The sequence below is a fragment of the Eriocheir sinensis genome, chromosome 63 (genome assembly GCF_024679095.1).
Source record: "Eriocheir sinensis breed Jianghai 21 chromosome 63, ASM2467909v1, whole genome shotgun sequence".
NCBI classification, from domain to species: domain Eukaryota; kingdom Metazoa; phylum Arthropoda; class Malacostraca; order Decapoda; family Varunidae; genus Eriocheir; species Eriocheir sinensis.
Window position 1 is genome coordinate 9,143,106 of NC_066571.1, and position 23,922 is coordinate 9,167,027.

At 41.4% G+C, this 23,922-nt stretch overlaps 2 protein-coding genes across 2 annotated transcripts in view; both read right to left on the reverse strand.

Moving 5' to 3' along the window:
• Nucleotides 1-1,967: 1,967 nt before the first annotated feature.
• Nucleotides 1,968-9,129, reverse strand: LOC126986995 (protein ENL-like). Its single transcript, XM_050843592.1, has 5 exons — nucleotides 7,753-9,129; nucleotides 6,674-6,867; nucleotides 6,406-6,559; nucleotides 5,791-5,909; nucleotides 1,968-5,409 (listed from the first exon to the last, which is right to left on the reverse strand). The coding sequence occupies exons 1-5, from the start codon at nucleotides 7,822-7,824 to the stop codon at nucleotides 4,983-4,985; spliced, it is 966 nt and encodes a 321-aa protein (XP_050699549.1). The 5' UTR covers nucleotides 7,825-9,129; the 3' UTR covers nucleotides 1,968-4,982.
• Nucleotides 9,130-9,249: 120 nt separating this feature from the next.
• Nucleotides 9,250-23,922, reverse strand: part of LOC126986996 (putative ferric-chelate reductase 1 homolog) — a 58,508-nt gene continuing 43,835 nt past the window's right edge. The window contains exons 5-13 of the mRNA XM_050843593.1: nucleotides 21,667-21,767; nucleotides 18,944-19,055; nucleotides 17,263-17,358; nucleotides 16,995-17,151; nucleotides 15,945-16,165; nucleotides 14,629-14,764; nucleotides 14,007-14,230; nucleotides 13,751-13,867; nucleotides 9,250-13,420 (exon numbers count right to left, since the gene is read on the reverse strand). Coding sequence (XP_050699550.1) covers nucleotides 13,286-13,420; nucleotides 13,751-13,867; nucleotides 14,007-14,230; nucleotides 14,629-14,764; nucleotides 15,945-16,165; nucleotides 16,995-17,151; nucleotides 17,263-17,358; nucleotides 18,944-19,055; nucleotides 21,667-21,767 — 1,299 coding nt within the window. The 3' untranslated portion in view covers nucleotides 9,250-13,285. The remainder of the gene's footprint in view (nucleotides 13,421-13,750; nucleotides 13,868-14,006; nucleotides 14,231-14,628; nucleotides 14,765-15,944; nucleotides 16,166-16,994; nucleotides 17,152-17,262; nucleotides 17,359-18,943; nucleotides 19,056-21,666; nucleotides 21,768-23,922) is intronic.

A 23,922-nucleotide genomic window follows, 5' to 3' on the forward strand; every position in this document is an offset into this window, starting at 1 on the left:
AAGCACAAGCAGGCACTAGGGATCGATATGGTGCAGGGCGGAAGTAGTTTCGGTCAGATGGGAGGCCAGAATAATGTACAGATATTGTCAAATCCAACTATTGCACGATAAATGCTTGCCAGTAACCTCACAGGACGTACTATCAGTTGGCCGGATGTTGCTGCTGTCTACCCCTGCCAGTGTCTAGAGCCCATAAATAACCCGAGGATACTTTAATGTTTATGAAATATCAATAAAGTGTATAAAGTCTTTGTATTCTTTGCTGCATAGCCCTTCCCCGAGTGTAGGTACAAGGCAAGCACTGGCAAGCTAGCTGAAGTGCACCTAACACTTGCTGCCTGTTATTGATTTTCTCCCAAGGCTACACACGGCTAGCCTGCTGGAGGTGACAAGGACAGTTGCTTTATGGCCTAGACTCCTAGAGGATGCATGTCACACCTTAAGTTTATTTATTTATTTATTTATTTTGTTGTTGACTTTATAAAATACGTCCGCTTGAACAGTCTTCCTGAAAGGCCTTAAAATTAATCTTGTAACTACCTAGTCATTTTTATTAGTGTAGCCCGAGTTTGCCTATTATAACCATTAATTCAAAATAGTGTAATTATGAATAAAGAAGTCAGTTTGAGAGTGGTGGAAGGTGAACGACTGGTTATATTTCTATTAAATGGTGAAACTGAACATCACAGCTCCTATAGCAGTATGATATTACATCTAGGGCTAACTTTCCTGGCTTGACTAGTCATTAAACTTGCTGTCCGTCTTAATTAGTATATGGGGGAGTTTACCTGTGTCTTAACAACTTATCTTACCTGTGAGCTGTGAAAGTCCTCATAACACTGATGTCTCCTTCCTAGGGTTTTCTTTTTTTCTTTGAGCATATAAATCAAAGTACTATAGCAAGGGACTGTATAGCTACATAGATAACTTGCTACATATTTTATTTTTATTTCATACAAGCTGTAAATTCTTACTTGCAACATTCCTATACTATCTACTAACCCTTTCAGGAGCAAAATATCAAGACATCTCTGAATTAATTTGATCATTGCAAATACTGAAGAAGCCTTTTGCAACCCTTTTAGAAGAAATCATGTTGAACATTTTATTTTTCTTACTCTAACTCCTTGGAATAAAAGAAATATCCATAATGGTGTGTTGCTTCCTATTCCTTGAGTTACCTGGATGTTGTGTTGCCTCAGCCAGGTCAGGTCAACTCCATCTCTTAACCCAGTAGCTGCAGGGATCATGTTTCTTAAAGGCCCCTCTAAGCGAATTAACGAGAAAAAATCATCACTCAAGCAAATCATTATATAATACATACCAATGCATTTGTTATCAGTTTATGCATCCTCTGTTTTGGGGGGGTTATGTCAAGGCAAAAAATTTAGCCCGTCGTTGGTACGCGGTAAAGCCACAAATTTGGCCCATCGCTGTTACCAGGTTAAGTCTTGGTGCCTGTAGTGAATGTGAACCCTTTTATCAGGATGCTGAGCTTACTCATTAACCAAAACGAGGAATGTCAACTGTGAACCACAATATGTATTCAACAAGTTTTTCCTTTCACAAATTTACTCAGCAACCCAATCAAGGAGTATGAACCATGAATCAAAATTTACCTTCTCAAGGAATATATTTATTAAATCATTTCATCAGTATTCATATCAGGAAGAAAACTTCTCATTTCAATTCTTCAGCTCAGTTCTCAAGAGTAATGATTTCCCATACAAGAACTTAGTGGAATGATGGGTATGGGTTGGCACACACATCCCAAGAATGGACCACTGGGTGGGTCATGTGCTGATATCCCAACTCTAGATTTAAACCAAAAGGCTCATGATTTGATCACTCAACATATGCTGGCTACCACACCACTATATTTTTGGGATATGGTCGATTCTTGCTCCCCTGTTTTCTTTATCATAAAGCTGTATTTGCTCACAGCTGGGCCTTGATACACTGTCTTGCATTCCCTAACCTTTACCACAACTTTAACAGATAATGGTTACACACACTTTGCACTCAGCACTTGTGCTTTATGTTGGTTATTAACTCTGTAATTTAACTCCATCTTTCAGGAACCACTGATCATCTTTTATTTCTATTGGTCTTCAACTTTCTCCTCTTACAGATATCAGTAAACTTATACTTTTTATGTATATTCCTGTTCTTTGCAAAATAACTGTCATCGGGCTCAAAACGTAGTATTTACTGCGAGTATAACTTTGGCATCAAAACTGAGGAGAACTTTCACTACATATAATTTATTCACACATGAAAGAGGGAAAGATTCTGCAGCAGGTCTCCCATGCCAAGAAAAAGCATAATAAGACCTGAAACTAATAATCCTACATAGTGAACGCAAAGGCTCGTCTCTGTCTGCCTAATATTTACTGGATCCCTGTTTGACACTGTTTTGAAGGCCAAGGATAATGGTACTTGTATAGAAAAAAATTGTATGATCTGATGCTTATAAAAATCCAAACTAGATACCCAGAGTTAGGTCTATTCCTTTAGAGTCAACCTTCCCCATGATAAGGAGTCACAGGCAAGTGCTATAGGAGAAGGTTTACAAGAGTCATCCCCCAAGGATGTACACCATAACGCAAGACTCACCACTGGTAACCTATATAAGGACTGCCAGGTAACAAGGGGCAAGGCTGTGAGGAAACTGTCCACTCCTTTCCACTCTGTTAAAGGATATCATAATAAAAGAAGCATTTAGCAGAGTAGAAATCTGTATTGTGCATTCAAGGTCCTGGTGATAATGCAGGAAGGGTTGACTGAAAAGCCTTATGAAATGTTCAAAACTCATAACATGATTGGAACCAAGTTATAGTGACACCAGTCACACAAAAGGAAGATCAATCAACAAATAAAATTAGAGAGAAATAAATCACTGATTTTATTAAACTTTCACAGAACACACTGAAAAAAATCAGGAGCATTAGTTTATCATATTATTACCATATACAGCCAAGTTCTCTTTGATTTGTTTTCTATCAGGTAAGATGGCGCCACTATAAACACTTGCCTAAGACACAAGGGGCTGGGGCCGACCACCAGGCCCCTCAAGAAAGCCTACCGGTGCTATAGCCCAGCAGCCCCAGTAAAATAAAAAATAAATAAATAAATAAAAATAAATAAATAAACAATTATCCACAAAAAGCAGAGAAAAACATGACATTTCATTTATTCATAACATTAAATTTTCCATTTCTCTAGAAAATACTATTACAAACTGTGTCCATTTGTCCACTGTGAATTGGAGAACAGTTAAAGCAAGGAACCCTTCTTTTCATGCAAAATTTTTTAATATTTAATTGTCACGTGAATGTGGTGACCCTGGAATACCAATATCAAGTCCTGCCACATGCAGTAAACTCTTACACAATAGACAATAGAACAATAAAAATCAACCAGTAATATTTAGTAAAGCTTCCATGGAGTGAGGGGGACAAGTCTCTCCGTGGGGTGGATACAAATACATATACACAGCATTCACCTTTTAGTGACCCCAAGGGATATGAGCTAAGATTACACTTTATTGTCACTAAGGACAGGGAATATATTTGAAACCTTCCTATAGAGGGGAGCATAACCAATTTCCAAGGGGGTGAGTCCTGGAGGAGGAAGGTTGGAATTTCTCTAATATATTTATTATCTTAGAAGAATGTGGGCTAATACTGAGTTTATAAAATAATGTAGAGAAAAGGGAGAACGGTGAGGTGTGGAGGACGACGACGAGGAGGAACAGGCAGGAAGAAGGAAGCAGAGAGGAAACCAGAGGAATAGAAGAAATAAGTGGCAGAGATAGATAGATACAGATAAATAGATAGTTACAGACAGAAAAGAAAGTCCCACTCCCTCACCTCCCGTTGCCACGCCTCTTGTTTACCTGGAGCAGTGGTGCCAACTCTCCATTTTTTTTTTAAATATAACGAAAAGTCAAGGAATCCGTTAGTTAGTTCATGCATACTTCACGCATACTGCATAAAAAATATATCATTCTTGTAAAATGTAAGACCATAATGTCTCTGCATTATAACCGTTACGTAGATATTTGGCACCACTGCTCCCAGAAGATACTCCCGCGGCGTTTCAAAATGACCGTTAACTCCGTAAAAGTGAAGGTCTGCCACTCTCTCTATTTAGGAGCAGTAAGTAGCGGGATTTTTTTATTATTATTGTTTTCTTTTTTTTTTTTACGCCCTTGCACGGTCTCCTCTGCTGTAAAAAAAAAAAAAAAAACAAAAAAAAACTTACTCCACAAGAAAAATGGGAGAAATTAAAGAAGGCGAACAAAAGGAGATGGAAAACGCTTTGAAGGAGTTTCTCTGGAGTGACCTAGCGACATTGATGATGGTGGTAAAAAAAAAAAAAGGTCATATGTTTGCATCAACGGAGTCCCTTACCATTGTATCTTTTTAGTTTCCTGGTTCTACTTCCACATATGTATCCTTAGTTGTATAATCACACTCTGTACTGCCTGGGGGTTGGGATGGCATGCTCCCCTTCTCCTTTGTTGTTTAAATCAGCTTTATTTTTAAAAAAGTGCACAAATCAGCTTTCATAAAATGTCTGATATACTTAAACAAATACCTTACTAAGATGGATTCCTTTCTACTGTAGTATTCTGGCATAATACTATTAGGAAACCACTTTAATACCTTGGTACAGAAGACTGGGTAGCTCTACCATAACGAAGACAAGTTTTTTCATCACGGACAACATCTATGTAACCTAACACCGAAAGCGCTCATATACAAGGGATAATCTCTCTCTCTCTCTCTCTCTCTCTCTCTCTCTCTCTCTCTCTCTCTCTCTCTCTCTCTCTCTCTCACACACACACACACACACACACACACATGAACGCATCATTACACGTATATGTTCATCATCATCGTCTTAATTTATTACAAGCCTATTATTTTCTAAGTGGATGCTCGCTGGATGGAAGTCATTACCCTCGAGTCCTGTCCTCATGAATAAAACTCGTCGTCGCTGGCCTCGTCAATGGTGATATTCGGGTGGTGACTCAGGAGAACGGACGAGACATGATCATCGGAATCCGTAACCTCCTCTTCCGCCTCCTTATTATCCTCATTCTCAGCCTCATCCTCGACCTCCTCCTCATCCTCCACCTCATTCTTCTCCTTCACCTCCTCCTCATCCACTTCCTCCTCCGCCTCAGACTCCTCCACTTCGTCGCTCGAGTACTCTTCCCCGAGGTCAGCGGTTCCGTCCCCAGCTGAGCTCGAGTTCTCGTCTTGTGGCGAAGCCGCTGAAGGGGTGATGCTGGCCCGGCGGTTGGCACTGGGCAAGGGCGTGAGGCGGGTGGTTTCTCGGCCCCTGCGGTGTGAGGAAGACCTGCCCGACCCTGTGCTTGGCGAGGGGCTTTGGCGGGACCTGGGGCAAGGAGAAGATAGGAAGGAGACAAAAGAAGGAACGGGAGGGCGGGAAGCCGAGAAAATGATAGAAAGGAGACAGAAGAAGGATCAGAAAGTGGGGAGGGCAAGAATTAACAGGATAGGAATGAAACAGAAGAAGGAACAGGAGATAGCGAAAGCAAGAACAGGGACAGAAGGGCGAGACGAGATTGAACAGGAGGACAAAAAGAGACAACATGAAGGATGCGAGGGGAAGATATATATAGGCAGAAGAAGACAGAAGAGGGAGCAGGCGAGGTGTTAGTAACTGAGCCTCACGAGTATACTGCATTTAGTTATCCATCCGAAAAGGTGTTATCCTAAAAGGTGCGCACAGGTAACGGGCAGCTGGCATTCTCACCTGGGGGAAGAGAGTGGCAGCATAATGGTGGGCACGAGGTGGCGGCGGCGGGGCAAGGGGGGCGCGGGGGGAGGTGGACCCACGCGGGGCACACGGCACATTCCAGCGGGGGCGCGGTGCTGGAGGGGAGAAGGTGAGGACAAGGGTGAACGGGAAGGGAACGCGCGAAGTGGCGTCAGAATAAGTATGTAGTGAGGAAAGGGAAGTGCATGCATAAGTGTGGTGAATTGTAAGTAAAGGTATAGTAAGGAAACACCGTGTAATCAAGGTAAAAGGAGGAAAAAGTAATATCAAGGTGACAAAGTGTGCCTTAAGGAGATGGAAAGCGAGTCAGTTCATATTCTTAAACGCAACGAGCTCCCTTTATACGACTATTTCCCAAGGCCACACAGAAGATCAACTGGGTCTGTATGGGTGTTTTTTTTTCCCCTTGTAAGATGCAGAAGACGTGTAAAACTCCCAAAAACATATTTATATACGATACAGAGGAGCCGATACTTAATTTTGAGAATACTGGTCCAGCTGGCGGGTATAGCAGAGAGCTGTGACTACGGTGAACACACAAAACACAAAGGTAATGCTTCCGTCCCTCTCTCCTTGATTACAGTGACTTGCCTGTATCATCCTGCCAGGTGGGGGAGGCCTGATGTGCCTCTCTGCCTCCGAGGTCACCTGCTGGAGGAAGGAGCCGCCCTCCCACCGCTCCTCCTCCTTCCTCTGCTCCCTCACGCCGCCTCCTCCCACGGGCTTTCTCCTTCGCTCAAAAGGTCTGAAGAGGAAGAATAGGGAGGTTCCTTGCTGATTACAAACATAGTGAATCATTGTTTTAGCACACACGACATTTCTCACTGAATTCCCTCTGTAAATCCCGTCCCCTATATACCCTTTTGGCGCCTTGTTAATGTTGTCGAGCCTCTTGGTCCTCATGATGATGGCCATGCGGTGAACCAGCTTGATGTTGTCGTCGCAGATCTTGCCCTGACGGTCCCTCTCCAGCCGCAGCTTCTTCAGTTTGACCACCAGGTGCGGGTACTCCACGGGCGGCCCGGTGTCGATGCGGGGCAGGGCGCTCCTCACCTTGACACACGTTTTGATAGATTGTAAATGGCTACAGGCAGACAGATAGATCTAGATAAGTTTATAAATACAAAAGATACATAGCCTATATAGAAATGGATAGATTGGTTGATAGATAGATGGAGGTTGATAGTTTATAAATGGCTACAGGCAGACAGATAGATCTAGAGAAGTTTAGAAATACAAAAGATACATAAATAGAAATGGAAAGATTGGTTGATAGATAAATGGAGATTCATAGATTATAAGTAGTTGATAGATAGAAAGATTGGATGATAGGTAGATAATTGCTGATGGATAGATTGGTCAAATTGATAGATATGATAATGGTAGGCTACATACATAGATGGAGGTTGATAGATTATTAAGTAGTTGATAGATAGAAAGATTGGTTGATAGGTAGATAATTACAGATGGATAGATGGTCAAATTGATAGATATTATTAAGATAGGCTAGACAGAAAGACCTATGTCTAGAAAAGTTTAGAAATACAGAAGATACATATATAAAAAAAGATTGATTGAATGATAGGGGTCAAACTGATAGATAAAAATAAGTTCAAAAATACATTAGATACATAAACAAACATTTCTTTATTATTATTTCTTGAAGCGTAATTAAACCAAAGCACCTGTTTATTATTATTATTATTATTATCATTACTACAACGAAAGGGAGGGAGGGAGGAAGGCGTGAAGACATTGAAGTAGGAATTAAGGAAGGAAGAAAACAGGAAAAAGGAAGAAAGAGAAAGAGAGGAAGAGAATAAGGAGATGAAAATGAATAATGGGAGGTTGAGAAAAATGCCAAGCGAGATCAATTAAGTAGAGTAATAATTCTCCTCCTCCTCCTACTACTACTACTACTACTACTACCACCATTACCTTCCTTCTGTGGTCCTTGTAGCGTCTGTCACGGAAGGGTTTCTCCACCACCACCTCCCTGCGAGTCAACATCGTGGTGGTGATGAATGGTGATGACGGAAGTGATGATGGTGGTGATGAGGGTTACAAAACAGACCACCGATACACCACTTCTTCCTCCTCTCCCTCTCCCCTTCACTCCTTCCTCCTCCTCCTCAAGGCGTAGGTATATATCTCTCACTTCAACCTCAACATCTCTCCATTGCAAATCACATTATGTATTGCCTTGGGGTCGGGATGTCATGTTAATTCCTCCCTTCTCCTTGACTGTGTACTTTTGCAAGGATAAACCATCAATCAATCAACCAATCAACTCCTCAATAAAAAATAAAAAAATCAAGCTGTTTCTCTCTCCTCCTGCACGGTTATCATTGACACACGCCATCACGTACCCCGCCGCGCCAGCCATGCCATAACAGGCCCTCTGATCCCTGATGGCCCTCTTGCTCCACACACACGCCCCTGGGAGTGGGTCTGAGGGCACGGCGCCAGCTGACTCCCTCTCGGCCCTCTCCCTCTCCGGCGTCCCGGGTTGCCATGGAGACGGTCACGTGACGCCGCCCACACCCCATCCGCATAAGTCCGCTAAGTTGCGCGGCATTACGGAAACTACTTTCGTTCTGAGTGTCGCCTGAGTGTGTTCCTGCATATATTTCATTCAATTTCATCAGCTGCTCTGAAGGATATTAGCTACTACGTACAGTCCCTCGAGTCTATAGCTACCCTATAAAAAATTAAAAAAGGTGACAAGTTGACAACACTGGTATCCGCAACGAGAAGCGCGCAACACACACGCACTTTACCGCCCAGTGTAAGCGAGGCCCAACGGTGCCAGATTGTCGTACTCTGCGTCTTATATTCGCCTCTTTCAGACTAAAAACCGTCGCACCCATAAAACTAACGATACCCATTTCTAGTTATTGCTAAAAATGTTAATTGTAGTTTTTTTTATATCGTTATGCGTTAGAAATAGGAAAATCCAGTGTGGTGAGTACGATAACGTGGCATTCCTGGCGAGGCCTTGTCCCGCGGATTTCAAAACTGAACTTCATTTGAGTTGATAATTCGTCAACAAGGGTCCACTTACTAACTACATTATTGAGTGGAGTCAGCTTGCACCAGTGTAAATAATAAAAAAAATCATGGTTAAATTAATATGCATGACGAAAGTGCAGGTGAAGGCGATTAAACAGCAAATAATGAGTAAAATATAAATACTCCTCCGTGCACAGGAGCAAGACTAAAGAGAGTGGTTACAGTCCTTAGTCAGGTGTCAGGAGGTCAAGCTGACACGACATGAGGCAAGTGGAAAAAAAATGAGACCTATGAACTCTCAATGATGACTGTGGACTTGGCTGACGTGAAACAAAACACACACACACACACACACACACACACACACACACACACACACACACACACACACACACACACACACAGCTGAAGACATGGATGGTGTAGACTGTAGAGATAATTTATTTTATAGTAATCTACATGGACTTGTGTGGGCAGCTAGAACACCACATAGTTAATAGACACAGTATCTGACAAATAAATACATAGCCTTTTTCTTTATTAATTACATACAACATACAGTATATACAGATAATGAGTGAAAAACCCACAACTCACCTCGATCTTCATCTGGTACCTACATATAGTTACATGATTAACTTAGAAATAAAGATTAAAATATCGAGAAGAATGGAGTTAAAACGGGCAAGATTTACCTTTTTGGGAGAGGAAGGAAATGTGTTTTTTTTCTGTGGTTTAGGAAAGAAAGGGAAAGTGTGACACAACCATAGAGTAAATAGACATACACCTCTACAACCAAATTTGATCCTCTTATTTTTTTCACCACACAAATGATTCTTTTTATACAGGAGCAGCACTCAGCACTTCTTTTCCCCCCTTAAGCTGCTTCCTTTACGGTAAAAAAAAAAGTTAAACCAAAAACCAGCCACACACTGACAATGAAACATGTTGAGAGGGAATATAACCTGCTAAGTATGTTGACAAAGATGATATACTATTAGTTATCATTTATTTGAAGATAGATATATAAGTATGCCCACTCAGTCGAGAGCTCCCTTTTTCTCTAACAAATTACTGTTTACATTTTATTATTGCTCAAGGAAAAAAATAATGAATAATTGATAGGAGCATAAATCAGTACAGCCACTATTCAGTCAAGGTCCCATCTCTTTTATCTAATCAATTACTGCTTCAAATTTATCATTGCTAAAGAAAAAATGATGAAAATAATTGATAGGAGCATATTTCGGTAGGGCCACCATTCAGTCAAGGTCCCATTTCTTTTTTTCTAGCCAATATTCACTTCAAATTTATCACTGCTCAGAAAAAAATAAAATAAAATGATGAAAAGTAAAATGAGTACCCACAAATGCCTTCTACTGAGCCATATCCTGAGACCTGAGCGCCTTTTTCTCCTTCCTCCCTCTCCTTAAGTTTCTCATGATTAAACATGCCACTGTTTATGCATGTCACGGTGGCATTCAAAGAGTTGAGAATCTTTAAAGAGTCCTTGGAGTCTCTAGAATCTTTGGCAGCATTCTTCACTTCACTGGAGTAGTGTGTAACTAGCCTTCTATTTTTACAGTTCAACCTTTGGCCTAATAGAGTTTTCTTACTGATAACAAACAGTGTATTTATTTATAGTATTTTCTGTGTTGTAGCAGTAGAGGGTAACTTCATAAAGCAGTGTGTTGCATGCAGTTTGAATATGATTGAGTACACAGTGATCAGTATATATTATGTAGTTATGGAGCGGTGTTATCATACATTATACTGAAGATGCGACCTGTAAAACAATCTGAAGGTGTGGTACAGTATATAGTAAGGAACTTAATAACAGTACTGCACGTGTGGTTACAATGATTATAATAACGGAGTCCTGTGCGTGTTTAATAAAGCACTGAGCTGTGAAATGATGCATGTTGATGTTGTCTACAGGTGTGTGTGTGTGTGTGTGTGTGTGTGTGTGTGTGTGTGTGTGTGTGTGTGTGTGTGTGTGTGTGTGTGGGTGGGTGTGGGTGTGTGTGGGTGGGTGTTATCTGAGGTGAGGGTAACAGAGGGTGGCAGGACAAGGAGAAACATCTAAAGTTTCCCTCCATGCCATTACATAATTTTGAGCGGTGAACTTCGAAACTATAAATGAATTCACTTCATCCCATACCATCCAAAATACTACTGTCAATATAATTCATACAAAAATATGCATATACCTAAACTTTTACTTGTGCTTGTAGATCCTATGTAAAACAGGTTGGGTAAGATGAGGCAATATGAGTCACCCTTCCTCAGCCTTCAGGTCCGTGAGGGTGAGTTCACCACCAATTAATATTCACACACGTAAACGAACCCACCGAGGGAAGAGCATGAATTAGTCAAAATAAAGACTGGTAAACAATTACTCTGACAACCTTTCAACTCCCAGCCCCAGCTCCATTTTCCACAGCACTGGTTTTTTTCTGGTATGAGTACTAGAGTCACTGTACCCTAAGTTGGTCCAGAAGCTCCGTCTCCTCTTCAATAGGTACCAGTTCAGTGATGGTCGGGGAGATAGCCTTTGCAACGGCCTCCCCTTTGCTTCCTCTTGTCCATTCTTGGGTGGCTGTAGTCTGCTGCTTTTCCGTTTTTTCCCCCAAAACTTATACAGAACCGGTTTCACTTCTTTGTAAATGTGGTCTTCAAATAGCAATTCAGCAGTCCAGTTTTCTATGTATGGTTGTTGGAACAGAGCTTGGTATATGAGCTGATTGGCTGGATGAAAGGAGCCTGGAGTTAGGAGTCATAGATACCCTGGAGGGAGGGTGAGGGAGAGGGTGGGGCTCCTGGACCAACTTTGTGTCCAGTGACTATAGTTGGTATGATTCACATGTATGGTGAACGCTCCCTAGTCTACCAGTGCAAAATAATAACTTCTAGATGAGCAGCAGCAGCCACTCAAGGTGATGGGTGCAAGGGAAGGAAGGGAAGGGTCTTGAATTGCCTCGCCTATACAAAGGATTATATACTCATACTGACATATACAGACAGGAAGGGATAAAAAATCTTGTAAATACACGCTATAGTTCATATATACACATAGTGGTGAACCAAAGACCAGGACAGCCTTGGCAAAGTGCTCAGGGCTGAAATTAATGCATATCCAAATTGAAATATATTTTTTTCTGATTGAAGTTTAAAATAAGTCAGATTTTAAATGTACAATGAGAATCAACTTAGGCACAATGTTATGGGATACTTTTCTTTCACTTTATATTTTAATGAACTGAGTAAGATTAAAGGTTTGTTTCCAGACACTTGTTTGTCCCAGGTGCTTTAGATTGTCTTAGAAACCCTAATTTTCATGATCAGATATCACTGGCTAGTCATGAAGTGTATAGCTCCATTATTTAATCCAGCAGCAGCGACGGGCCAAATTTGTGCCATGATATAACCCCAAAAAATAGAGGATACATAATCTGATCACAAATGCTTTGATATATATTATGAAATGGCTTGTGTGAGGGGTGATTTTTTCTCATTTTTCTCGCTTGGAGGGACCATTAAGAAACATGATCCCCGCTGCTACTGGGTTAAGATTATTGGAGAACATGTGTGTGGTTTGTGAGTTCTGTAGATAATAAAGCTCAACAAGTTAATTACTGCGAACCAATGTTGAGCTTCTTGAACTGTACACGTCACAGGGTCAAGACAACATGCCTTAGTTTGACGACCTCTGGGGAAAAAAATATACATATCCAGGTCAACATATGCACCTATGATTTTGGTGACAAATTTGACAGGATTATCTTTCTCACCACTGACAATGTATTTATTATCACATTATCGCATCGGGTAAAATATATCATAATATGTAAAGGGTTTTCACAATAATAGGCACATTTGGGTAGCACTATGGCTGGAGGGGAGAGGCTCCACTGATCGGCAGAAGGGAGAAGTACTTCCACCCCAACAAACGTCACAGCCTCCGCCCCCTACCCCTGCACTCCACGGCAGGGCTCTGGACAGTAAACATTTCATCCCACTCGTCACTTCTTCCACCCGATTGATAACACAACCAACCTTGAGAACTTGCTGAACCGTCTCCTTGATTACTGCCATTCTTTTAATTTGTTACAAACTCGACGAATATCAAAGTGAAAGAAATTGCACATTACTATACGTATCTCAGACCTAAAAAATGTGTTAAAAAATTACTTTCTCAAAGGTTTTGCTCCGCCTTGCTCTACACACATCAGATACTCAAAGAACATCCTGAAGGAAGTGCCATTTTGCCTTCTACACAATTACTATTACTACTACTACTACTACTACTACTACTACTACTACAGCTACTATCACTACTACTTATCCCCACACACACTTCCATTGCAGCAGATTCCAAACTTATATATTAGTAATGAACGCAATTGCCCATTCAGACCAGACCAAACTCCCTGCTGTGGGTCTTTCTGTAGCCTGCCCCTCAGTCCTCCCAGAAGATGATGCCATGCTTTTTGAGTATGTCAATGGGCACGATGATGACGACGAGGAGGGCGGCGGTGATGAGGAAGTTCCCGAGGAAGTAGAAGAAGAGCATCACCTTGCGGAACGAGGCGCCCTGGACGAAGAGAGAAAACCAGTCAATCAATGGGGGCATACGCCGGGGGGTGGGTCGCCTCGCCCACCCTATGATGCCAAGCCCGGTAAGCAGAGGAGGAAGAAATTGTTTGTTTTCTCTCCTTTATCCACATCAACCAAGAACACCAGCAAAACAAGTTACCAAAAAAATCAAACCAAGAAATTAATCAACTTATCTCCACCCGAAATTGACCTCTCTTCCGGCCTCTAGTTCTCTTTTCTTTTGTTGGAACAGAATCTAGTGGGCTTTTTGTTGCTATTTTTGTTTTTTGCCCTTGAGTTCCCTCCCTTGCTGCAAAAACACACTTACTGGAGCATCAGTGTTCTTGTCCGTGGGCTGGAGGGGAGTGCGGCTGCCATTCAGTTCCTTCATGGGGTACACGTTGCTGCTGGACTCTGCTCGGGAATCGCTCATGCACTGCCCAACCTGAGACACAGACACAAGACACAAGAATGCATGACTTGTAAATGACCTGAAGAAATCTGATAAAAATTATATTGTTCCTGAGCACCGACAAGTTTGAGAATATGGGTCTTAATATCAAGCAAAAAATTGTACAACTTACCGAGAGGATGAGGTGGACAATGCAGTGGAAGGCAATGAAGATGATGAGGATAAAGACGACCCACTTCGGCGAACCGATCAGGTCATACCCAAAGAAGATGGCGGTGATGCCGAGAATCTGCGCCGCGTTACCGACAAACCAGTGGAACCAGTTGAAGAAGGGGCGGTTCTTGCTTGTTGGGGCACAGCGACACAGCGCCATGAAGGGCTGGATGAAGCAGAGGCCTGTCGGGGAGGCGGGAAAATAATGGTAGAATAGAGAAATACAGGAAGAGTGGTTGAAGAGAAGTTGACCTCTCTTTCGGCCACCTCTTTTGATTCTTTTTTTTAGGAGGAGCGAGTAGCGGGCTTTTTTTTCTTATTGTTTCCTTTTTTTTTGGTGCCCTTGAGCTATCTCCTTTGTTGTAAAGAAAAAAGGTGTAAGTAAAAAACAAAAACAAAAACAGACCACCAGAATGAACCCTAGAACCCACATACATACAAGAGACAGAACCCTTTGAACGCTTGCATACGGACACTTTCTAGGATGGAGTGGAGGTTCTGCTGGGGATGAGTGCCTTCCATAACCCTGAGTGACTCCAGAAAGCCCTGACCCATGCATGAGAGGCAGAATTTTCACTCACATATGGACACTATTCCAATGATGGCGTGTGGGTTGTCGTGAGGCTCGATCTCGGTCCATCCGTCGACATAGTAAGCGATGAGGACGAAGCCGGCAATCGTCAAGCACCAGGTGAGTCCCATGAAGAAACGGTGGAGCTGGCGAGGGAGAAACAAAGAGAAATGAAGGCTTCGTCAGTATCTATAATCATCAGGGCTGGAAGGGAAAAGCTGACCAAAGAAAGAAAAAAACCAGCAGGCCTATGAGAAGCTTACAAGGGTGAGAACAGGGCCTTCCCACTGCTCTTCACCTCTGTCTGATGTTTTTATTTTATTTTACTTTTTTACGTCTACACATATAGCGCTGGTAGGCTTGCTTGACGGGCCTGGATGGTAGTTGGCCCCAGTCCGTATTGGTGCAGGCAGGTGTTTATAGTGTACTTGTAATGATAATGAACTCACAATACTCACAAGACGAGGAAAAAAAGGAGTTATGAATCAAGGAAGAAAGAATATCCCTCAGTGAACTTATATGAACCACTGGAAGTATAAAAAGAAGTGAAAAGGTTAAGTATAAAAGGGAGAAAAAAAGGAATTGAAAAAGGAAGAGATTGCACTGAAGGAACTCAAATAGGGGTTAAAAAAAAGGAGTTATGGATCAAGGAAGGAAGGATAGAACTGAAGGAACTTTTATGGAACCCCTGAAAGTAAGAAAAGACGTGAGAAGGTTAAGTATAAAAGGGAGGAAAAAAGGAGTTATTGAAAAGGAAGAAAAGATTGCACTGAAGGAATTCAAATAGGGGGTAAAAAAAGGAGTTATGGATCAAGGAAGGAAGGATAGAACTGAAGGAACTTTTATGGAGCCCCTGAAAGTAAGAAAAGACGTGAGAAGGTTAAGTATAAAAGGGAGAAAAAAAGGAATTGAAAAAGGAAGAGATTGCACTGAAGGAATTCAAAAAGGGGTAAAAAAAGGAGTTATGGATCAAGGAAGGAAGGAAAGAACTGAAGGAACTTTTATGGAACCCCTGAAAGTAAGAAAAGACATGAGAAGGTTAAGTATGAAAGGGAGGAAAAAAGGAGTTATTGAAAAGGAAGAAAAGATTGCACTGAAGGAGCTCAAAAAGGGGTAAAAAAAGGAGTTATGGATCAAGGAAGGAAGGATAGAACTGAAGGAACTTTTATGGAACCCCTGAAAGTAAGAAAAGACGTGAGAAGGTTAAGTATAAAAGGGAGGAAAAAAGGAGTTATTGAAAAGGAAGAAAAGATTGCACTGAAGGAGCTCAAAAAGGGGTAAAAAAAGGAGATATGGATTAAGGAAGAAGGCACTGCAGGCACTCACATGGAACCACTGGTCGATGCCACAGCTGCGGTGCCTCATCCAGGTCTTCTTGTAGTAGCGGGCCACCATGATGCCACACGAGGCAGCGCAGATCCACGCCCCGACCATGAAGCAAGCGTGCAGGGTGCGGAACAGGTCACTCCGGGCCGCCACTGACTCAAAGGAATCCATCGCCACCGTGCCGGAGGAAACTGTGCGCTGGTCGTGGTAGCTCAGGCCATCTGGAGGCAAGAAAGATATGTGAGGGAAGTTATTCATAAAAGTACAGTTTCTCAAATAGTACGGTTTCCAATATTTCGGTTTTGGTTTTATACGGATTGTCATAGACGATCTTTTAGGATTTTTAAATTTCCTGCTCGACTTGAAATTTAAAAATCCTAAAAAATCTTCTTAGAAAATCCACATAAAACCAAAACTGAACTATTGGAAACCATACTATTTGAGGGATGACTATAATGGGAAGTGTCCGTTGAGCAGCACATTGTGAGGAGACTGTGATTGTCATGGTAGCTAAGTCCATCTGGATACAAGATAAAAAGCAGGTGGGAGGAGTTATTCATACAGGTAATATCAAAACCATACATTACAGCACATGGTCTCAGAGTTTACATGTATATATTTCTGGTCTCATATCGCCTGTACTGAATAGGAATCTTTTACCCTAACATTCAGAAAACTGTGGGAAACATGATAACAGTTTATATTCCCCAGGTTCCCATAATCAATTTTCTCCAGATAAAACATGCAATGACCGAGTTAACAGATTAGCAAAACGAATGAATGAATGCTATATAAAGGCTCGATTACAGTCTTCATGTACAATAGTGATAATACTCAATACAGAAAACCATATGGAGACGGACTAGTTAACAGATTATGGAAAAGAATGAATGAATGTTATTTAAAGGCTTGATTACAGCCTTCATGTACAATAGTGATAATACTAAATACAGAAAACCATACAGAGGCGGAGAAGTCCATTTTACTGCCCTTCTGAATGTCGTAGCAAGATAATATTACCAAGTCACACTCTCAGAGGATGACACTCACTGGCAGAGATGGGTCCAGTGGCCAGCATGAGGTGGAAGCGTTTGTTATCGAGGTCAAACACGTTGCCGGTGATCTCGGTGTAAGCATCTCGGACGAAGGTGCAGTATGTCTTGCCGTCAACCACACCCGCCTGGATCTCACTCAGCCCCATCTTGCTCTGTGGGGGTCAGGGGAGGGAGGAAGGTTAACCCGGTAGCAGCGACGGGCCAAATTTGTGGCTTTACTACATCATCACCCAGTCCTTAAAAGTTTGGTTCGGTTGACTTACATCCACCAGAAGCTCATTACTCTTGCCGTTGTTGTAGCCCATGACAACATCCACCTGTGAGCCGGACACAGTGCACGCCATCACACTGTCGGTCCCCTGGGAAACACAAGCAAGACACGACTCATTAGTGGGGTTAGTGTAAAGGTCTTCATGTGCTAAACTGTCCCGGAAGCCTTGACCCGCCTCCTCCTTCGCCTCGCTTCAAGGTAACACTCTCAACTCTGCCCTCCATTCATCAATCATGCCTCTATCATTGGTGGTTATTGCAACTTATATCTCACTTTGCAATCATCCAAAGTACATATTGGTTGGTATTATAAGATGCTTTCGCTTCTCACATCAACTACTTCTAAAGGTCAAAGAGGGGGTCAGTCAGGTTCTAATGAGTGTTTCCTTAGGTTCACGGTACAGAAGAAGGGTCAAACTACCACCAGGGTCATAAAACTACAATTGGAAATGCCCATAACTCCTACGAAAGCCTTGTCAAATATGTGTTTCTTCAGGTTCATGGTACAGAAGAAGGGTCAAACTACCACCAGGGTCATAAAACTACAACTGGAAATGCCCACAACTCCTACGAAAGCCTTGTCAAATATGTGTTCTTAGGCGGCGAAATGTCTTTAAAACGACCCATTGTGTCTTTATAATTGCTAGCTACTGCAACTTATAAATATATCTCTCTCTCTTCACTCCCTTTCAAAGTATGTAGTAAGTGTTTATCAGTCTGCCAGCATCATTTCACTTTTCCCTCCAGTTAATCTCTGCAATTTGAATGGCATGCAGGAACGTCTCGATACTTTCCCGTGCAGAAAGTGAAACTGACTCATTGTACAGAGGATGGATTTCACACTTTCTAACCTTCATAAGTAAAGTGAAGCATAATAGAAATTGTCTTTAATTGCTTAAGTGTTGGGAAGGAGGAAGAGGAAGAAGAAGAAGAAGAAAAAGAAGACAATAAAGACAAAGATGAAGACAAAGATGATGATGATGAAGAAAACAACAAAAACAAAGATGAAAATGAAGATAAAGACGAAAAAGAAGATGGCAAAGACGAAGGTGAAAATGAAGAAGACGAAGAAAAAGATGAAAAAGAAGAAGACGAAGCAGAAAAAGAGGAAAATTAAGAAGAATAAGAAGAAAATGAAGAAGAAATGAAAGAAAATGAAGAAGATGAAGAAGAAAAAGAAGAAAATTAAGAAGAACAAGAAGAAAATGAAGAAGAAATGAAAGAAAATGAAGAAGATGAAGAAAAAGAAGAAAATTAAGAGGAACAAGAAGAAAATGAAGAAGAAATGAAAGAAAATGAAGAAGATGAAGGAGAAAAAGAAGAAAATTAAGAAGAACAAGAAGAAAATGAAGAAGAAATGAAAGAAAATGAAGAAGATGAAGAAGAAAAAGAAGAAAATTAAGAAGAACAAGAAGAAAATGAAGAAATGAAAGAAAATGAAGAATATGAAGAAGAAAAAGAAGAAAATTAAGAACAAGAAGAAAATGAAGAAGAAATGAAAGAAAATGAAGAAGAAAAAGAAGAAAATTAAGAAGAACAAGAAGAAAATGAATAAAAGAAAATGAAGAAGTGGTAGAAGACGACAAAGATGAAGACGAGGAAGAAGAAAAACAAGATTAAAAAAGAGGAAGAGAATTGTTTAAGTGTTAGGAAGGAGGCGGCGTTTCATCTCACCATCTTCTCGTCATCGGATAGGCCGGCAGCCACATAGCCTGCCGTGCTGCTCCCCATGATCTCAAACTTGTAGCCAGACGACACCTTGGAGTAGGTGACCAACAAGGAGCACCTGAAACACAACCCTCGTTAGCATGTGTGAGAGAACATGCAACACACACATATGTACGAACGCAAACACATAGGTTGGTATCATAAGACACTTTCGCTTCTCACATCAGTATTTATAAAGATCAAAGAGGGGATCAATCGGGTTCCAATGAGTGTTTCTTTAGGTTCATGGTACAGAGGAAGAGCCGAACTACCACCATGGTCATAAAACTACTCCTGGAAATGCCCAAAACTCCTATGAAAGCCTTGTCAAATATGTGTACTTGGGTGACGACATGTTTGGTAATACAGGCCGTAGACACGCACACAAAGAAAAATAAGGATAAAATAAAAAAATAAATAAGACATAACCTAAAATATGAAAGAGCAATAACCGCAACATGTACAGGAGCAGTAAGTAGCGGGCTTTTTTTTTTATTATTATTGTTTTTTTTTTTTTATGCCCTTGCACCGTCTCCTCTGCTGTGAAAAAATAAATAAATAAATAAATAAAAAATCCTGCTACACAACTCAACACATCAGGGTACATGTATAACATCTGCAAGCCCTTAAAGAACAACACATCAGACTAGGATATACAACATCTTGCAACACACACAGACACTGCAACACTCATCTTAAGGCATACATCAGCAACACACAAACACTGCAACACTCATCATATTTCAAGGCATACATGTGCAACACCCAGGCACTGCAACACTCATCATATTTTAAGGTACACAACATCTGCAACATACAAGCACTGCAACACTCATATCTTAAGGCATACAACATCTGCAACACCCAGGCACTGCAACACTCATCATATTTTAAGGTACACAACATCTGCAGCACACACACAAATTAAGGCACAATCTATTCAGCAATTCAAACATGCATGCCACATCATGAAACACACACACACACACACACACACACACACACACACACACACACACACACACACACACACACACCAAAAAAAATAAATAAATAAATAAATAAAATAAAATAAAACGTCAACTTGCTTCATTAGGATACACAGCAGGCACTACCCAGATCTCCCCGGTTCGGTGTAACTTTCTTTTTCATTACAAAACCACTGAGGAGGTAACACACATTCTCAGCACAGAGGGAGAATAGCGGCGAACTGGGCGCAGGAGTCCGACATAAGCTTTTGAAATGATTTTGCCTTCCGATACCAGACTAAGCTGTTTCTAATACAAAATTTATCTAGGTAGTAATAAAAAAGGTACCCTAAGAGTGGCTTGGAGATGGATTTTTAAGATTTTTTATATGATACATGGATGATAGTTAATGCCAAGTAGAGTTGTAACATTCATTCAGTCGTTGTAACTATGTAACTTTATTTTCATTTCAGTTATGGAATTAGATGATTATGAAGGGGTGATATAAAGCGTAATCACAATATTGCCGCCTTAAAATTCCCCAAATCATCATCTTATTAGTCATTTTCATCATGTTATTCCTGTATCATCTCCCTCATTTTCATTTTCAGCTTTCATTTTCATTTTAATCATCTTCATCATCATCTCCCTCATTTTCATTTTCAGCTTTCATTTTCATTTTAATCATCATCATCATCTTCTCATCCTCTTTATCATCATCTCCCTCATTTTCATCTTCATTGTCATCATCATTTTAATCACATCACTTTAATCTGTATCATTATCTAAGTAACTTCAATAATCATCCCCACCATATGAAGCAGAAGGGAGCAAAAGGATCATTGTTACCATTATGACCAAGATCCATGAAAAGACATCCAGGAAAACTAAGGAAATTATATAAACCCGAATTGAGGTCCTTTCGACGAGCAGACACGGGTATGAAAAATGAAGGACAGTGACAGTAAAGTAAGATGAATGAAAAGACAAAAAAAGGTAAGGTCAAAAACAATGCCTAATGAGTTAACGGGTGGGTGTTGACCTTTGCTTTAACCCGGTAGCAGCGACGGGCCAAATTTGTGGCTTTACCGTGTAGCAGTGACGGGCCAAATTTGTGGCTTTACCGTGTAGCAGTGATGGGCCAAATTTGTGGCTTTACCGTGTAGCAGTGACGGGCCAAATTTGTGGCTTTACCGTGCAGCAGTGACAGGCCAAATTTGTGCCTTTACCGTGTAGCAGTGATGGACTAAATTTGTGGCTTTACCGTGTACCAGCGACTGGCCAAATTTTTGCCATGATATAACTCCCCCAAAAAATAGATGATGCATAAACTGATCACAAATGCATTGATATATATTATGAAACTGTTTGCCTGAGTGACGATTTTTTCTCATCATTTTCGCTTCGAGGGGCCTTTAACCCGTCCGCTGCGAGTGGAACGAATTTGGCTTTCACTGGTAGCCTGATAACATATACTCCCATGTCTTTCTCTGCCTCTGTGGTGGATAGTGGAGTGTTTCCCATGCGGTATTGGTGTGCTGGATATCCCCTCCCAAGATGCAAGACTACATTTTTCTTCACTGAATTGTACCAGCCACTTTTTTATCCATTCCTGTAGCTTGGTGAGGTCTGACTGTAGGAAATCCGTAGTCAATGGGTTAAGAAACATGATCCCCGCAGCTACCGGGTTAAATAAATTGATGAAAGATGGTCTGTACTCACGTCTTGGTGTCCTCACATGCCGAGGGGAAGCCGAAACAGCCCTTCTCGCTGCCACAAGCATCGTAAATGTTGATCAAGTCTCGCTCCAGCTTAGCGGCCTCCTGCAGGACACACACAGGGTATCAGCGGCCAACCTCAACTCTATATCCTTGCACATTAAGTTCCATTAAGTTCATCGCATATCCACCTACACACAGCACTAGTTAGCCTCATTGTTGGGTTCCACTAAGTTCCGTTAAGTTCACAGCATATCCACCTACACACAGCACTAGCTAGCCTCATCACTGGGTTCCACTAAGTTCCATTAAGTTCACAGCATATCCACCTACACACAGCACTAGTTAGCCTCATTATTGGGTTCCACTAAGTTCCATTAAGTTCACAGCATATCCACCTACACACAGCACTAGTTAGCCTCATTATTGGGTTCCACTAAGTTCCAATAAGTTCATCGCATATCCACCTACACACAGCACTAGTTAGCCTCATTATTGGGTTCCACTAAGTTCCATTAAGTTCACAGCATATCCACCTACACACAGCACTAGTTAGCCTCATTGTTGGGTTCCACTAAGTTCCATTAAGTTCACCGCATATCCACCTACACACAGCACTAGCTAGCCTCATCATTGGGTTCCACTAAGTTCCAATAAGTTCATCGCATATCCACCTACACACAGCACTAGTTAGCCTCATTATTGGGTTCCACTAAGTTCCATTAAGTTCACTGCATATCCACCTACACACAGCACTAGCTAGCCTCATTGTTGGGTTCTACTAAGTTCCATTAAGTTCACCGCATATCCACCTACACACAGCACTAGCTAGCCTCATCATTGGGTTCCACTAAGTTCCAATAAGTTCACCGCATATCCACCTACACACAGCACTAGCTAGCCTCATTGTTGGGTTCCACTAAGTTCCATTAAGTTCATCGCATATCCACCTACACACAGCACTAGCTAGCTTCATTGTTGGGTTCCACTAAGTTCCATTAAGTTCACAGCATATCCACCTACACACAGCACTAGCTAGCCTCATTATTGGGTTCCACTAAGTTCCATTAAGTTCACCGCATATCCACCTACACACAGCACTAGCTAGCCTCATCATTGGGTTCCACTAAGTTCCATTAAGTTCACTGCATATCCACCTACACACAGCACTAGCTAGCCTCATTGTTGGGTTCCACTAAGTTCCATTAAGTTCACTGCATATCCACCTACACACAGCACTAGCTAGCCTCATTGTTGGGTTCCACTAAGTTCCATTAAGTTCACCGCATATCCACCTACACACAGCACTAGTTAGCCTCATTGTTGGGTTCCACTAAGTTCCATTAAGTTCACCGCATATCCACCTACACACAGCACTAGTTAGCCTCATCACTGGGTTCCACTAAGTTCCGTTAAGTTCACAGCATATCCACCTACACACAGCACTAGTTAGCCTCATTATTGGGTTCCACTAAGTTCCATTAAGTTCACCGCATATCCACCTACACACAGCACTAGTTAGCCTCATTGTTGGGTTCCACTAAGTTCCATTAAGTTCATCGCATATCCACCTACACACAGCACTAGCTAGCCTCATTATTGGGTTCCACTAAGTTCCATTAAGTTCACCGCATATCCACCTACACACAGCACTAGTTAGCCTCATCACTGGGTTCCACTAAGTTCCATTAAGTTCACCGCATATCCACCTACACACAGCACTAGTTAGCCTCATCACTGGGTTCCACTAAGTTCCATTAAGTTCACTGCATATCCACCTACACACAGCACTAGCTAGCTTCATTATAAGGCCTCTCAAATTTACAAAAATAGCATTACAGTTCTTATCTTTTTCATAATCAACAGCAAGGATTGGTTTTACTATTGTTTTATGTTTTAAGGAGAAACTATATTATTTTCTGATAGTTTTTGATGTGTTTATCTTTACCTAAACTGTACTGCTTTATCAATTATTTAGGTTTTATAAATCAAACATTAATTCATGCAAGCTGCTCTGATCAAGGTCATACAAAAAGGAGAAATGTCTGAACTGGTCCGGCCAAAAACAAGTTGAAATCTGTTTGCTCTTTGGTACACTACCCATGAAGTTGACAGCAGCCTCAGTGGGCAACAAGAGTGGCTGGGGCTGTAGGCTGTTAAGGGAACATAGTGATTAGAAAGTTCTCTCTCTCTCGCTCTCTCTCTTCCATACACACACACACACACACACATGCATCTTTGCACTCACACCCAGCGTCAA

Bases quoted from the DNA above. Each gene is read 5' to 3' on its own strand.
- LOC126986995 (XM_050843592.1), bottom strand. From the start codon at position 7,824: ATGTTGACTCGCAGGGAGGTGGTGGTGGAGAAACCCTTCCGTGACAGA. The intron at 6,560-6,673 runs GTATATAGGGGA...CTTCCTCTTCAG, and splicing joins ATTAACAAGGCGCCAAAAGG to ACCTTTTGAGCGAAGGAGAA. The intron at 5,910-6,405 runs GCAAGTCACTGT...TCTCCCCTCCAG, and splicing joins CACCTGGCAGGATGATACAG to CACCGCGCCCCCGCTGGAAT.